Source organism: Hyalella azteca, unplaced genomic scaffold (genome assembly GCF_000764305.2).
Source record: "Hyalella azteca isolate HAZT.00-mixed unplaced genomic scaffold, Hazt_2.0.2 contig6845, whole genome shotgun sequence".
Lineage (NCBI taxonomy): Eukaryota > Metazoa > Arthropoda > Malacostraca > Amphipoda > Hyalellidae > Hyalella > Hyalella azteca.
Window position 1 is genome coordinate 37,271 of NW_025936987.1, and position 16,215 is coordinate 53,485.

General features: G+C 39.6%; 1 protein-coding gene across 2 annotated transcripts; it reads right to left on the minus strand.

The window, feature by feature from the left end:
- Positions 1 to 670: 670 nt before the first annotated feature.
- LOC108677764 (eukaryotic translation initiation factor 5) lies at positions 671 to 15,244 on the minus strand. Of its 2 annotated transcripts, none has more exons than XM_018166034.2 (14): positions 15,128 to 15,244; positions 8,515 to 8,620; positions 7,870 to 7,979; positions 7,318 to 7,454; positions 6,507 to 6,618; positions 5,934 to 6,087; positions 4,822 to 4,925; positions 4,377 to 4,557; positions 4,065 to 4,166; positions 3,676 to 3,836; positions 3,323 to 3,472; positions 2,914 to 3,033; positions 2,472 to 2,684; positions 671 to 2,198 (listed from the first exon to the last, which is right to left on the minus strand). In XM_018166034.2, exons 6-14 carry the CDS (start codon positions 6,085 to 6,087, stop codon positions 2,043 to 2,045), a joined length of 1,341 nt encoding a protein of 446 aa, XP_018021523.1. In that variant the 5' UTR covers positions 6,507 to 6,618; positions 7,318 to 7,454; positions 7,870 to 7,979; positions 8,515 to 8,620; positions 15,128 to 15,244; the 3' UTR covers positions 671 to 2,042. The 2 variants fall into 2 exon arrangements, with proteins under 2 accessions (XP_018021523.1, XP_018021524.1); XM_018166035.2 differs by lacking the exon at positions 15,128 to 15,244 and adding an exon at positions 10,052 to 10,128.
- Positions 15,245 to 16,215: the final 971 nt, after the last annotated feature.

The following is a 16,215-nucleotide window of genomic DNA, read 5'->3' on the forward strand; positions in this document are numbered from 1 at the left end:
CGGTATCTACCTCTACGCGTTTTTACCACTCTTATCAACAAGTAGCTTTCAGGTGACAGATGAATGACCAGCTTTTGGGAAGATCCAATATACTACTGGCGCCGGTCGACCGCGCTAGTTTCAGAACCGCGCGAGCAACACTTCTGTCACCTCGAGCTTGATTCATGAGCGACTTCACATCAGACATTAGCCATCGCGAGTCATATGGAGTTAGCACTCCCCACTAGGATGATTCGGTTATTGTTAATTAATCGGAGATATTTGTGCCATTGAGGACGATATGGTCAAGCAGGAATAACGATCAACTGAGAATTTTTTTCAATAAAAAGGCGACGTCGAAAAGTGCACGAAATGCACACGATACGTCACCAGGAATGTGCAAAAATAAGTATTAATTTCTTTAAAATCATCTTGAATCAACTTCCGTCGAGACAATTATTAGTTCATCAATTTACAACATTTTGTTCCAACGTGTCCAGATTGAAAATAAACAGCAGGACTAGCATGAAAAAAGTCACATATCCCTAACCTTTGCGATTGGAGCCGTCGGTTAATAATACGAGTAAATTGCCGCGAATGAACGAAAGTGGTGGACGGCAACCCTGGTAATCCAAGTGATTACGAGGCTGAGGGAGACTGGATCAAATTCATGATATACAAACTCGGGAATTTTTGCAACAGCTTTTAATTGATAAGCAAAAGAACAGTTACACGAAAGAGAAGCTCGTTAGCATACGAGGCTACAAGACTAAGCAATGCAGATTTTGAGTTCTTGATAAGCTTTGTGAGAAAATTTACCACAAAGTACGGAGCGATAGTCAGCTGCAGAATAAAACAACACCCCAACAAGCTAGTCACACGCTAAGAACTAACCAATTGTTCTTGCAATCTACGTCGAATAAGGCCCGGTCCTTTCACAGAACCGATGTGCCGCACCATAATTTTATTTACAAGGTTCACGACCATCCATCGCACGCGTATTAGGAAGAACACCGAAACGCCAAAAAGCCTACAGTAACGCTAAAAGGAAGCTGAGTATACAAAAGAAATACTACTCTACTTTGTCCAACCGCCTCACGATAGAAATTAAAGTATGTGCAAAAATATGCTTGAGAAATCAATGGAAATCACTCATGGCAAGACTAATAGAAAATAATAAACCGGGGACATTCAGATCAGAAATAAGAGTTAATTTATTTAAGAAAGAGACACGACACTAGCGATAATATAGCCGGATCACTGAGAGCATATTGATTTGATATGAAATACCATACAGCATGCTATTGTTTATCCACGCACTGCGAAGAGGCGATTGAACATTGAAACGTCCTGAAGAATTCAATGACCAATAAGTATTTGTAATACATTTTACATCTTTAATGATCTATCCTCAGTCATGCAGGTCAACTTCGTTTCCAAAAACCTCATTTGATTACGACAACAATCGCTAGCATCGGTAACTTTCAGGCAGCAGATTCGCAAACAATCGAAAAAAATCCTCCCCTCTCGCACTGTCGTATGTTCCCTCCACCCACTGCATGAGAGATGTAACAGAAAATCGCGCAGAAATTGAACAGTGAACTACAAAAAACATGATGGAGAGTATAATGTGAATTTAGGCATAATTTCAAAACCGAACTGTGACCAAAGCAAGATATTTCAAAGACGTAAATCGGCGACGGTGGATTCACATAAACATGTGGCCGTAAACGGTGATCTTTTCTTCGAATAACGAACGGTACAGTACGTCTCGAAGACACGGGTTGGAGGCAGCGCTGCCGAGCGCCAGTGGAGCAACAACCTGTCCGGAACTGCAGCATCAACGTGCCGATGATCATGAACAGCTATTTCGAAAAAAAAAACCTCATTGAGAAGTCTAAATTCACATACTTTATCCACGATCAATCGGATAGCTAAAACTTCATTAGAAGAGAGAACAGTCGTATTGATTGATAAGACCGACAAGAACACACGTCTCTGTTTCCCACGAAGTTAAAACACACGCGCATGAGCAGCCGGTCGTCAAGCCAGAAGAGAAGACTCTAGAGATCGTCAATGTCGATGTCACTGCCATCATCCTCCGCGTCCTTGGCTGCCTGCGTAGGAGCTATCTCAGCCACGGCAGGTTTCTTGGGGCCCGCAGCCTTAGCTTCCTGTTCCTTCAGAGTCATGCTCAGCGCCTTGTCGTCGTACTCAATCTGCACAAATAACAAGAATTGAATATAACAAGATATTGCTCCGTCACTCCTCCCTACTGTGAACTCCAGTAAAAGTTCTAGAGCTCGGTTCAATCAACGATTGAAAGTTCGTTCATCTTCGACTACGATCAGGAGATTTATAACTCTTAATATCATTAATTCCGATCAAGTGGCGGCTGGATGACAACGTCTTCCTATGCTGAAACTGTCCTTATCCAACCTCTATATTTGTAAATTTACCAATGAAACAATTGTAAATTAACAAAGACTAACACGTAGATCATCCTCATCCGATTCGTCTTCCTCCTCCGAACTGTCCTCTTCCTCTGCCTCCTGAAGCCACTTGAGGAAAGGCGCCGCTTTCTTGTGGATTTCCTGAGCCATTTCCTTGCTGACGTATTTCTTCGACGCCTTCTTGCTCCACTCAACAATCACTTCTTCATCCACGATGTCGTGATCGTACAGCGTCTTCAGAATGTGAGGCACCTGAAAATACCACATGACTATTTAAATTCATGGCAGAAGGAGCAAAAGCGATTTATTACTTAACAATCTTGGCTTTTCGAACATCGAGATAACTTAAAAACATCCAAGAATTTTAGTTCAAAGAAAATGTACAATATATTGGTCTTTATCTACCTACTATCACAAATGATGAACACTATGGGATTATAGGGAAATCAAATTTACAAAATAGTTTCATCCTTGTTAATACCTTGGGCAGCAGAGCTTCTTTCTTCATCTCAACGAGTTTCTCGAGAGCACCCAGCAGATATTTCTGGCTCTTGTCGTTGCCGTGAGTGAAGAGCAACAGCAAGATGCGGTACTGCGTCAGCTATTGAAACAATCGTTCACTTAGTAATAACATTTAGGGCTCTAGGCGATGAAAAACTTATTCATTGATTGTTATCAGGTGATGAAAATAAACACGACAGGAATCTACAACCTGAAAGTGTTAACTTTAGAGCACATCACAGTAACCCTTGCGTTAGCAACTTGAATGGAATTACCGATTTCTAACAGGTTATTTCATTGCTCTACTTTACACGTAAGAGTATTGAATAATTTCATTTAGGACTCATTTGATATGCAGCATAGAAACGACTTAAAAAAATGAAACACACTTGCTTGACGCAGTTCTCATCGAAGAGCAGCTCTATAAGAACCATCACGCCCTTGTTCTCCCTGACTTCGAGCGTGTCAGCCTCAGCAGCGATGTCTTTGTAGACGGCCACGTCCGCTCCGGGCACAAGAATACCCTTGTTCTTCTTGCCCTGTGCCATCAATTTGTTATTCCACACGACGACTCGATACATAACTTTTTAAAACAATTCCATTGACCCATCATTTATCTTTCCCGCTTCATTAGATCATTCACTTCAATTGTCTAGATTACTATTATTATTCTACTTGACATGATCTAGCTGAAATAATGAGAACTTTTACTCTTTCATATACAAGTTCCCGAAAGCCTGACCTTGCAATAATCATAGAAGAGCTCAAGCCTCTCCGACTGCGAACGGTCAGCGTGCGTGGACACAGTGAGGCGCTTCACGTTTGCGCTGAGGTCGCGCATGCGCTCTGACGCTGCCACGTCACTCTGCATGGCCCAGTCGTCGTCATCGCTCTTCTGGTCATCTGACAGGTGAAGAACAAGTAAATTATACATGATAACCATTGGGAACAACGAATCAAAAATATAAATCAAATCACAATCATAAAGTTAAAAGCTCAATCCGAGTTATCCAATTATTATAATGTTCTTTGCAGCAATGGAAATGAGACAAAACCTCCAAAGTTGGTGCAATGGGCACCAATTGACGCGATGACCGTAAACACATTAGAAACTATTTAAGATAGTCTCACCCGAAGCGCTGTTGGTGCCGCCGTTAGGAGAGTCTGGCTGCAAGTTTTTGGTCCTAGTTTTCTTTTGGGTCTTGGAATTTCCCAGCTGGTCAGGCTTGACATCTGAAATAAATTATTTATTTATAGAGTTTTCAAGTTCATTAACGAAAAGTCAAAAATCAATTACCATCATTAAGGGAGAATACGAATTGTTAAAAAAATTCTGATGTAGAAATTTCATTCAAGATTCTACTAATAGGGCTTAGCTTTTCTTTATTAGTATTCCGGGAATACTGTTAGAGAGCAATCGTAAGAAACACAAGATTACGTTACCCGGTGGATTCTTGAGGATGAAAGTAGTGAGCTTGTGGCGCATGTCGAGCTGGCACTGATGGCCGCAGGCTTTGCACGTCTGCTTTATTATTCCCTTCTTTTCGTTGGGGAAGAGCGTCGTCTCAGGGTTATCGCACGATGGGCACAACACAAACTTCTTGATGAAAACGTCCAGCAGTTGCTGTAGGTGGTGAGAGAAGGAACAATGAATGTCAGGGCCCCGGCAGCCAATTGAAGCCAATGAGGTAGCTGTGAGCATCGCTCATGTAACTGTCATGATTCAAATCATATTTTTGATATTATGAACATAAGTAGATAAATAAAGAACGAGCGAGCAGCTTACATCTTGCGTTATAATATCAAGACTCTGGATGCAAGGCAAGTTGAAATTCAGGAACATTGGAAGGATATACCCAATGCTAAGCCAACAAATGAGCAACGTTACCTGCAACTTGGTAGCGTCGTGCGAGCCGTTCACGATGTAGCGGTCGTTCTTGAAGTCGAAGAATGTCTGGGCGCCCAACTCGCACCCAAAGAACTTGCACGGGTCTGTGCCGCAATGAATACAAGATGGAATTTAGGATAAAAGAAATGATTATTCACGTTTAGAGCAGTTTATACTGCTCTACATGCGGGTAAGAAGAATACGTACTAGATATTTATTCTTATAACGATTATGGGATAGGTGTAGGTCATAACTATTATGGAATAGGTGATCCATACCGAAAGTTATTTGGGTAGTTCAGTGGCCAAGTGTTTACAAGCACTTTAGCTATTTAGCTATCTTGCACCAGAAGTCAAGATGAACATCATCAAAGAGGTGGAAGGTCTCAGTTATCGAAAGTTTCTTAAATCAAAAAATCATTTATCCCCCACAAGGGAGCGGAAGATCTCAATTGTCCAGCCCGCTGAAGCTGACTCGAAAGAAGCAGCGTGGTGAGAAGAGACGAAGTAACGAGGAGGGACAGGTGAAAAGCAACAGAAACTAAGACACTTTAACAAGCGGTCGCTTACACGGGACGTCGGCCGCCCACTCAAGAGAGACAGAGAATGGAAATTTAAGGAATCCTACCTACATAATAACTTAACCCCACAACCGAGACCAACGGTCAGACACCGCGAGCTCAGCGGTGGGGCGCTCAGGAACGATCCCCCCTAGAAGCGCGAAATGCCATAGGACTTCTCACGAGCACAGACACGCGTCAGAAGATCCCCTGAGGGTCATACTGATACATCGAACCCTACTGAACGAGTGAGCTGGCTAAACAGCCATATACGTAAATGGGAGGCACACAAAGATACAATTTACAGGTTGACCTGCAGTTCAATATCACACGCCAGCATTGTATCAGTGCAAATTGACCATCTGTTTGAAGATATCTCCAGGTCTCACAGTAAATATAGTGGCATATTGGACTTATTTGTAGCCCGTTCATTTATTTTATTCTGATAAACCTCAAAATTAAATTCTCTTATGTATCATAACGCTGGTAGTCATACTACTTAACTTGTCTACTCTTAGCGCTCACAAGGAGGACAACTAGAAATTAGACTCACAGGTAGGCGGGCAGCCGACCGCCTTGGCAACGTCCACCATGTTGACGATGACCGTCTTGATGCCGTTACCCTTGCCTTCCACCTTAGCCATCAGCTTAGGCATCTTGTAACGGTAGAACGCGTCCGTGACGCTGCGGTTCACGTTGTAACTCATCTGAGGGAGACGTCAATAATTACAGGGGTTAAATTAAGAATTACCTCAGCAGTGTTAAGACATTTTCATTTTACTTTTAAAATTATATGATGATGGCAAGGTAAAATATTCAAGATTAACGTTTCTTCGATGCAACGTAAGTAATAAGTTCAACTTAATACAAATTTTTGAGATTTAAACATTTCAAAACAAATTTCGATTATTTCAACATGATCGCTAATTATTATATTCAATAAGATATTTGAAAGCTTTGGACCAAGAAAAAACTAGTATTTTCATGAGAAAATATGCAAATTACACTTGCGCTTGCCCATAATGATTTCTATCTAAAACTTAAATAGAAGTGAAAGGTCGAGTCACGTGACACTCCTACCAAAGAAGTTTGGTAGAGATTGTTCTTCAAAACCGCCTTCATTTACCTTGGCTTTTGGAAATGATCAGGTCGTCCACAAGTTGAAGATATTCTAGGCGCACATACAGGAGGGCGGAGGGAAAAAAAAGCGCGACTACGAGATCATCAAGTGAAGTGATCTGCAACGAATAAAATAATAATTAGTGAGTAATGGATTCCTTCAGTCCACATACAGCCGTCGTCTTGAAGCGAGAAGACGATGCCGTGTGTGGTAATTTCATAACTTTTTATTATTATTTATGTAACAAGACTTAATGTTCTTTGGCTATAAGTAGTATCGAGTTTAGCTTTATTCGCAAGTGCAAAAATACAAACAACCAAAATAGGCCACGTGCCAAATACCAGTCGCTCAATTTTTCTGTGATTTACATCAATGTTATACCCAACACAGAAAATTCTCACAACAAGAAGGGAAAGCTGTAGGTTTCGCTATGATCCCGGAGATAAAAGCTTCATTAATAAATTGAATACCACTGACGTTGACTGAATTGAACAATGCGTGATGATATTGTGTATACTAAAAATTTAATAACGACTAACTGGGATTGCTTAACCAAGGAGCATGACTGGAAAAAAATTTACCATCGATAAAACCTTTTTAACTTTTATGGACCACAAGAAGAGGTACAAGTTCTTCTTTATAGACAGTACTCGTATTCTCTAGCTTCTTTTGTAGAGGAAATCTTTATCTACAGTACTAGAGTGCTCTAAATTTTTTGTATAGGAAAGAAATCAGGATTTTTTGTAATGAATATATCAAGAATATACCGTACTCAATTTTTCCCTAGCTTCAAATTATAAGTAGAAGGTCTAGTTACCCCGTGATGTTAAGTTGATAGAGTGAGGCAGAGATGAGACGGTCCTAGCATGAGGCTGGAGAGAGGCGTCGAGGAAGGTGACAGCTGAGCAGCAGCTGGAGTGACTTTGACTGAATGAGCATAGAGGCTCGTCGGGGCTGTAACAAAACACAGAAATATTCAGAAAATACAAAAATTGCACAATACTGAATAAATCTCCAAGGTTGGAAATTGTTTAGGAAGCATTTAATTTTCAGAGAACTGGGCTTGCACCTGATGCAGTAATAAAGATTTTTTAATCAATAGAATTCTTGATGCAAGAATAAGGGAAGTAATCCTGTTTTTTTTTTTGTAGATTTGCAGAGGTGCAATGATTTAATGAAGCATTAAAAAAAATTAAAGTCAGCTGAAAACGATTTAAAGTGAAAGGCCTATATTTGAAGCATTAATAAAATTACCATTGAAGTTGATACTAAAACAGAACATATAGACGAAACAATTTGGAACGGAAGATGAACGTTACTTAACGTAACGTTTTCAACGTTACGTTGAAAAAAAAAGCGTTCTACTCACGGCAGATGTCGGTGAGAGGGCGGCGGGACAAACTAGAGCAGCAGCACGAGAGTCACGAGGTCCTAAATGGTTGTAGTTTACGGTGTCGATTGCTCGAAAACTGCCTATTTCTGTAAAAAGATTAAATTAAATTAAAAACGCGTACTGGAGAAATAACCCTGTTAATCGAGTTGTAAAAATTATAAACGCGAGGCTTAGACAGAAATACTGAATGGACGAGAAGGTAAATTAGGAGAAATTGGTTATATGATCAGCAAACTGCTCATCAGACGAATTATAATACAGACGAGAGAAATGTAATGCTGCAGTACTTCCAGGTACAAACAATGTGTAACACACAAATATAAAATTATTACAGTCATCCGTAATATTATAAGTTTGATTATCAAGCCTAGTTAACTAAGCGATGCGTGCATCACTTATCCTATAGACACTGGAAAAGTCCTTTGTATCATCTCGAACCTAGAAAACTAACTGCATCACAAATTATCGTTTCCCTTCTCTAGAACTCTAGCTGCAGTAAATCGTTCAAATGCTGGGAAAATAAGCTCAATAAGAAGCGACAACTTGAATAAGAGAATAAACTTACCTCACAAATAATAATTTAATATAATAAACTTAAATAAACTTCACATAATTACGAACCTAATGTTTATGGGGGAGTCGTTGTTGTGGGCACACATGCGGTGCAGCGGCGTAGGTGAGACGCAGGCGCGTGGATAATCGTACACAACACGGGAGAACTGTCCCTCTGCACACAAACATAATAATCGTTAATAATTAATTAATAATAAACATTAATAAAAAATTTGAACTCAACGCTCTCTTATTGCTTTGTCCTCCTTCAATACTGCAATAATTCAATCAATTACATCAGCCAGCCGACTCCTTATAAACAAAGTAAGTACGCAGTCTTAAAAACGACGGAGAATGTGTAGATTGTCTTATCTTAATGATATATGCTCGATATCTTTACTTTGAGGCAAACCATAAATAGCACCAAGAAGATAAGTGTCTTTACTGAAGGTAATCGTTTCAACATCTGGCTGGACAGAATAACATAAAAAAGATCGGAGTACGGAATTCAAAAGTCCACATTAAGAGGATTGTGTTATTGAACTAGGAGTAAATGCAAGAGAAAAGATCGAAAATTCCAATAACGTATGGATAAGAGCGATCGATAACAATACAGCTGTTAACAACAAATAATCATTTTCAAGAAGATAAGAAGTTTCGAAATGTGTAACCAAGAAATAATGACACGTGTATTTTGAGACAACAAGCCCAGGAAAGGGTGGCGGGCACGCTAGTTTAAAAACGATGCGTGCTACGACCAACTAGTGACAGAGCCCTCTTGCTAAACCTGTTAGCCGAGTGTCAATGCAGGGCAACATGAACCAGCGGCATTTTTCGCATGACCGCGTCCATCCAATCGATTAAATCATCACTGCAGTTCATTTAGCTACACGCTCATATAACTGTAGGCTCGTTCTGTTCATGGTGTTGTACGTGAGGCACGTGAAGTACTTGAGGTGTTGTACATCTCAGGCACACGGAAAACAGTATTTAAATAATTGCGAAGCATGTTGTGTGCCGCAATTATTGGCAGCAACCATACGCACGAGAACAGTTGAGAATGTGCAAGGTTACGGGAATGTTAAAAAGTGATTGCAGCGGGTTCCATGCATATGGAAGGGTTGAATGCCATTTAGGATTTATAAGGTTATACAAACGTCGGCCTCGCTAAGAACATCCAGGCTATAACGACCTAGTCGCTTGGGTTAAATTATCAATAACCAAGTACATAAAAGCTTAGTTTAAAACATGATTCAAGTCCATATTTTCGACAGACAAATGAAATTAGCTCCAATGAGTTATATACAATTTAAACACGGGAAAAAAGCCTCGATCACTCAGATAAGTGGTTAAATATAGTAACGCGGCAAAACAAGTCCCTATATTTTGCGTTTCTGCATTAATTTCAGCAGTTCAACCTAGAGAGCGATCAGGATGGCGACCAACATAGGTATTACTTAAGGCCGCAATCCAATTGCTTAACGCATTTCGCGATTGATCCGCTGCGTCAAGTCGACAATACACGAAAAAATGCACATGATATCACAATTCATGCAGTGATAGTTACCTAAATTGACTAGAATGCAGAAGTGAATGTTCCATCTACCTGGTATCATGGAGAGCAGGTGACAGGCTAACGCAGCAAAGCTGAACGCACCTCAACAGTCCACGAACAAACCAACTCTCACGACCACAGCAACTAACATCCCGATCACTGGCCGTCCTATTCAGGCAGCCCTCTTTTATTCCCTCTCTTCCGAGCTGTGGCGCATGCGCTGCTCCTACAGCCAGCTCTTTTCCAGAATGCAAACATATGACGGCTCTCTTCGCCGCCCGATTTACGTATGTCTGATACTTCATACCCCGCGTTTGTAATGTGCGCAATCCACCAGATGTAGAAAATAATGCCACGCCACGCAGCAGACCAACGTAAGACCAGCAATATAGGAGTCAAGACCTCTCAGTCTACATGTCGGCGGGCGGCATGAAAGGAATCTCTGCCCACCTCATGCACCCATGCACTCGGCTATCCAGAGAGCGCGGCTCTATCACAGGAAACTCCCACGCTACTCAAGGACGTCTTACGGTTGGCTTCTGCTAAGATTTTAATGCCGAGGCAGAGAGCTCTAAAATTTGAGATGAGCGACTTCAAATTCAGAATAAGATGAAGCTTTAAAAATGCATCTTTGTTATGTAAATGTCAGGAATACAGTATTACAGATACCGAAAGAGCGTTGAGTTATTAAAAAGACTTTTAAAACAGTGCAGAATATTTATGGATACAATCAACCAATAAACATATCGCATTGTCAAGATACCGTGGAAGTTTACGGGGTGCTTCGGAAATGAAGAGCATTTTTAAAACGTAAAAATATTCCTCTTAAAACGTAAAAATATTCCTCTATATATTGAAAAAAGTTTCCTAGTACATAATTACACTTCATGAACTCGTTCCTTTTTAGCAGCTTCATTTGTCCAGCACAAAAAAATGAAGACTATACAGCTGGATTGTGATAATAGTAGTAGTAACTGCTTCATAAAACTGCGAAGGAAACGACGGACTACAAGGAAGGCTTTACAATACATTTTTTTCATCTTCAAAGGGCGAACAAAATATCAAAATACCGTATCTATGCGACATTGAAGAATAAACAATTTATGAAAATTAAGCAACTCAATGACTGGGCAAAAAATAAAGTTTAGAACTGATGACACAAATTTACTATGAGGGCTTGCAATATGCCTATCGCTAGGATGATATTCAGTAATCAAGTTTCTGCAAAAAGATCGACCCTCATTAGCTGACGCAATTCACGTGCTCATTTACCGCACATATCTCGTATCTTCTTAACAAAGAAGGATTAGACGGGAGGTGAAAGGTATGCATGTCAGTAAATACTGAAAGAACATCCTAACGAACATTTGTCGAACGTAAGAAATATTTCATTCCACACACCGAACGAAAAATTCTTTATAATTGTTCAGACTAATGCATGTGAAAGCGATTATTATTATTATCAAAGCGAGGTATGCAAAACAAATTTCTGTAGGTGTCAGTTGCACAAGAGCAGCGCGACGCCGGCAGGCGAGGAGGCTAAGGCTACAGCCTCTTTAAAAGATGACCTTTGAAAGCTCACGCAGACACCACTCCCTAGGCCAGGTGGTCACGCGTCACTACCACAGCATGAGATCACGAGTCACGCGTTTACCTCCATTACACATTTACTCCATGCAGGTAAACGTAACACTTTTTCATTATCCGTAACTTCTTTTCCATAAAAAATTGTATTATACGAGTTTCAAGTTCCGAGAACTGCTGGCTTTTGTCGCACTCAAAAATAACCGACGTGAATTTGGAATAAAAACTACAAAAAAAAAAAAAAATGACAAAATCGGAAATGTCATAGCTTCTCTTTTCTTGATAAATAAGCATTAGCAACGCAGCGAATCTTTTACAGCAGGCAGGCAGAAAATCAGTTATCTGCTGACACACATTCACTTGGTTCAAGAAACAAGGATAGATTAGGAACAAGATAGATTATAGGCAACCGGCAGTCCGGTATGGCGCAACATCACTCATGCACTACACGACGTCACGTCATGTATGACGTACACCACCACAATCTGTCTAACGCACCATCGCTTCGAGCTGCCCCCAGATTTGAAAACCTTGCGTAACTCGAATCATTCGCAAACTTCGGCATCCATCCAAAAGAAGAATTAGGGCCAGAAATATGCTACGGGGGTGACAACAAGAAAATTATCTTGGGTAAGGAGGCATGGCAGACGGGTATTGCGACGCTCGTGGGAGGAGGCAAGGCACAGTATTGATCAGGGGAGAACCGCGCCTCTGCCTCCCACATAACAAGGCTTGACAAACGTCACCGCAGCCTAGACAAACGTCACTGCAGCCTTGACAAACGTCACCGCAGCCTAGACAAACGTCACCGCAGCCTAGACAAACGTCACTGCAGTCTTGACAAACGTCACTGCAGTCTTGACAAACGTCACTGCAGTCTTAACAAACGTCACCGCAGCCTAGACAAACGTCACTGCAGTCTTGACAAACGTCACTGCAGCCTAGACAAACGTCACTGCAGCCTAGAGACACGCCAATGCAGCCAAGAAATACGTCAACTCAGCCAAGAGACGCGTCAATACAGCCAAGAGACACGCCAATACAGCCAAGAAACACGCCAAAGCAGCGAAGAGACACGCCAAAGCAGCCAAGAGACACGTCAATGCAGCCAAGGGACAAGTCAATGCAGCCAAGAGACACATAAACGCAGCCAAGATACACGTCAATACAGCCAAGAGAAACGCCAATGCAGCCAAGAGACTCGACTGTGCAGCCAAGAGACTCGACTGTGCAGCCAAGAGACTCAACTGTGCAGCCAAGAGACAACTATGCAGCCAAAAGACACAACAATGCAGCCAAGAGATACATTATAGCCAGCTGCAGTAATAGAGCCAAAAATTTTCATGTAATTATAGAGGTTGGTGCACTCCAGGTCATAATCATCATAATAAATACGTACTTGACAGAACAACATCTCTTTGTGATAAGGAAGCAGCATGTGACCTAAAATAGTTAAAAAAATGTGCAAACTTCCAGCTTTTAGTATCATCCATCTAAGTATCATTCTTTTATGGTAAGCATTATAAAAGTATTTCAAGAAATTTCATGTCCTCAGACTCTACCACTGCCCCATTTTGTTGCACTTTAATGTCATTTCAAAGAATGACAATAAAGGAACCAATCCGGTACAAGTTAATATTCGCAACACCAAAAGATGGAAATGTAGGTATGTTTAAATGATGCCCTGTTTGTTGAAGCAACAAAAACATTACCATGAGCATATAAAAATTTTTTTCATCACCTATTTGAAATTTTATGTACATTTTAATTTTTTTTTTTCAAAGAGTTCCCCCTTGTTTTGAAGGACCAAAAGAATTTACAACATATTCTAGCATGCATTCTGGGCATTCTTATTAATAAATAACTAACACCTTAACAGACCAAGGTTCAAGTCCCTAATTCATTCATAAGCTTTTGCTTTTGTTCTGAACTGAACTTCTTTGTTCTCCAAATCCTGATGCGGTTATCTGCTTATATGATTTCATAATGGAGCAGCCTTGAGAAAAAGTTTTTAACATGCACAACATAGTCAAGTCATAGCTATGCATCACATTCAGCACCAAGGACACATTTTTCCAGTTGATTCTATTACGTTATGTGCAGGACTCCGGAGGCTTACATTTTTATAGTGGCAATAATATTGTTGTTCATTATGATTGACTTAGGTGATCTCATAATCTTGCTTTAGGTAATATTTACATACATTTTATTTATTATATCTGCCATACAATACAATAATACAATATGAAGAATATTAACCATGTCATATTTTTCCTACACTACTTGTAATATTCACACTTAAGACTTTCTAGTGTAAAGCAATTTTTGCAGTTCAATGCTCGATTCTGTTTCCGTCGTTTTTTTAGATTCATAATTTCATTCATTTGTGCACTATTCACCTACCGAAAATTTTGCTTTTAATCAGATAAATTTTTTATTTGAGACATGATTTTCCAGCAAAATTTTATAACATCTCATTGAAGTTTCATTTTTGTTCAAAATTGACATTATAGATAGTATATTGAAGACAATTAAAATGGGAATTAATCTACACACAATTTACCATTTAGCCCATATGCATCTCAACTGCAATTCTTCTTCTCTTGGCCATTGTACAAGATAAAATAGTGCTGCATGAATGCAGTATAATTGCGTTTTAGATTTAAACTTGCTTTTGCATCCACCCTCAATAATCAGGAATACTGCCAGTGCCATATTGCAGTATCCTGCTAGACAAGACAATGCTTAAGTATGAATGATGATGGCAGAGATGGAGACCTAGAGGACAGAGGTGCTGTGTAGTAATGTCATGTGGAATGTGATGAGGAGTGCTACTTATGTGATGATGAGTGCAAAGGAAACTGTAGCATCTGATAATAAAATGTTATGAATGAGACAGCAAGAAGAGTTATGATGGAGATGATCATGAGTTAAGAGGATGACATGACAGTAAAGGCATGAGGTACCAGAGGACAAAGATCAGATTGCAGGTTTGTCAGAAACATGAACTGTTGTTGTGATTGAGAGATGAAAAAATATCTCTGTATATTTAGAGTTAATTGAAGCTAAGTCAAGAAGAGAGGAGGATGAGGATGACAAGAATTTTAGAGAGTCAATGAGAGAAAAATGAAAGAATAAATAACGGAAGAAATATTTGCATAGGACCATGTCCATTTCTTAAATATTATTGTCTTTTCAAATCTCATCTTAGGACTGATAGCTTAAAAATTAGCAGATCATTATGTATATAATTTCATGAACTAATAAAATTTTTTACAAATTTAACATTTTCAAAACAAAATTGCAAACTATGTTATACAGTAATCATATCCGTGGTATTGTTAGCAAGTTCATAGCTTCAAAAATGTGTCCCACAACAGGGAAACTAGACTTCAATCTCGACCTCGAGCTTACAGCAATCGCCGAGCTAATCCGTGCAAGCAGCATGGAGTAAATCAAGTCATCATTAAGCTTATAAACCCAAAAAAACGCTTCAAATGAAATGCAATAGAAAAAGTAGTAAGTACAAATTCATATACTTACTTTGTAAGTTGTTTAAAATCATGAAAAACTTGGTAAATTCACAAATTAAGCGGAGACTCACGGCACTACACCGTCAAAATACGCAGCAATGGCGGAATTAACAGATTAGTTCACATGGCTCCAACACAGTTTAGCTGCATCATGTTTATCATACAAAGATGAATATTAATTTATATGATCAATTATTTTCACAATTTATGATCAAAAACTTGTAACCTGTTATAAAAGGTCAAATCGAATTTTTATTTTTAAGTGTATGAGGACACCGAAACTACTAGAAACATTCGGTAAAAAGCAATAATTAAATATTTTAAAAAACCAATCTAAGTCACGAAATGCAATTTAAAAAACATAATTTAAAAATTAAGTTATCTAACCAGATGTGATATACTTTATTTCGATTGACTGGCACTCTAATAATACCTGCTAACTACCTAGAATATGAAAAACGAGAAGTTTCTGGTCAGAATCGGCAAATAGGCCGGGCGGTTAATTAAGCAAAGCAGAATTGTAGCAGTGAGTTGCGAGTTTGAGACCGCAAAATGCTGTGAATGTTCTTCGATGTTAGGAATCGGCGACAGGCCTACGGCCTGATATACAGGCGATACAGCCTAATAAATAATAATAATACAACCTACGGCGATACAGCCCAATAAACGCTGATTATATCATATGTGATGGAGAGCGAGTCTCCGGACATTATTTGCTTTATGCAAATAATGCCAAAAATCATTGGATTGATTTCCACGAAAAAAAGAACTATTCATCAGATGAATTTCACGTATCGAACTTTTGTCACAGTTGAAGAAAATTAATAATCATGATGTGTGTGAAGACAGCAATTAGTGCAAAATTAAAATTGTTTGTTCATCTCACCCTTGGAGGCCCAATGATCATGCCAGTCCAGTGGGACAGCATCATGTCTGAGTCATTCTCTAGACCCCAGCTGATGGTTCCATCACCCACACCTTTCTGTCCAGCTTCCAGTTCCTCCAACAACCGAAAATTCCTTGGCACAACAGCTGAAATGGACAATTGAATGCAAATAAACGCACACAATGATGCAGCCAAATAAAACATAAATCAAA

What these genes read in the sequence shown, in the direction of transcription:
- LOC108677764 (XM_018166034.2), bottom strand. Translation starts at nt 6,087, where the DNA reads ATGAGTTACAACGTGAACCGCAGCGTCACGGACGCGTTCTACCGTTAC. An exon ending in ATGAGAACTGCGTCAAGCAA is followed by an intron (nt 3,034 to 3,322) that starts GTGTGTTTCATT and finishes TTGTTTCAATAG; the next exon opens with CTGACGCAGTACCGCATCTT. An exon ending in AAGAAGCTCTGCTGCCCAAG is followed by an intron (nt 2,685 to 2,913) that starts GTATTAACAAGG and finishes TGGTATTTTCAG; the next exon opens with GTGCCTCACATTCTGAAGAC.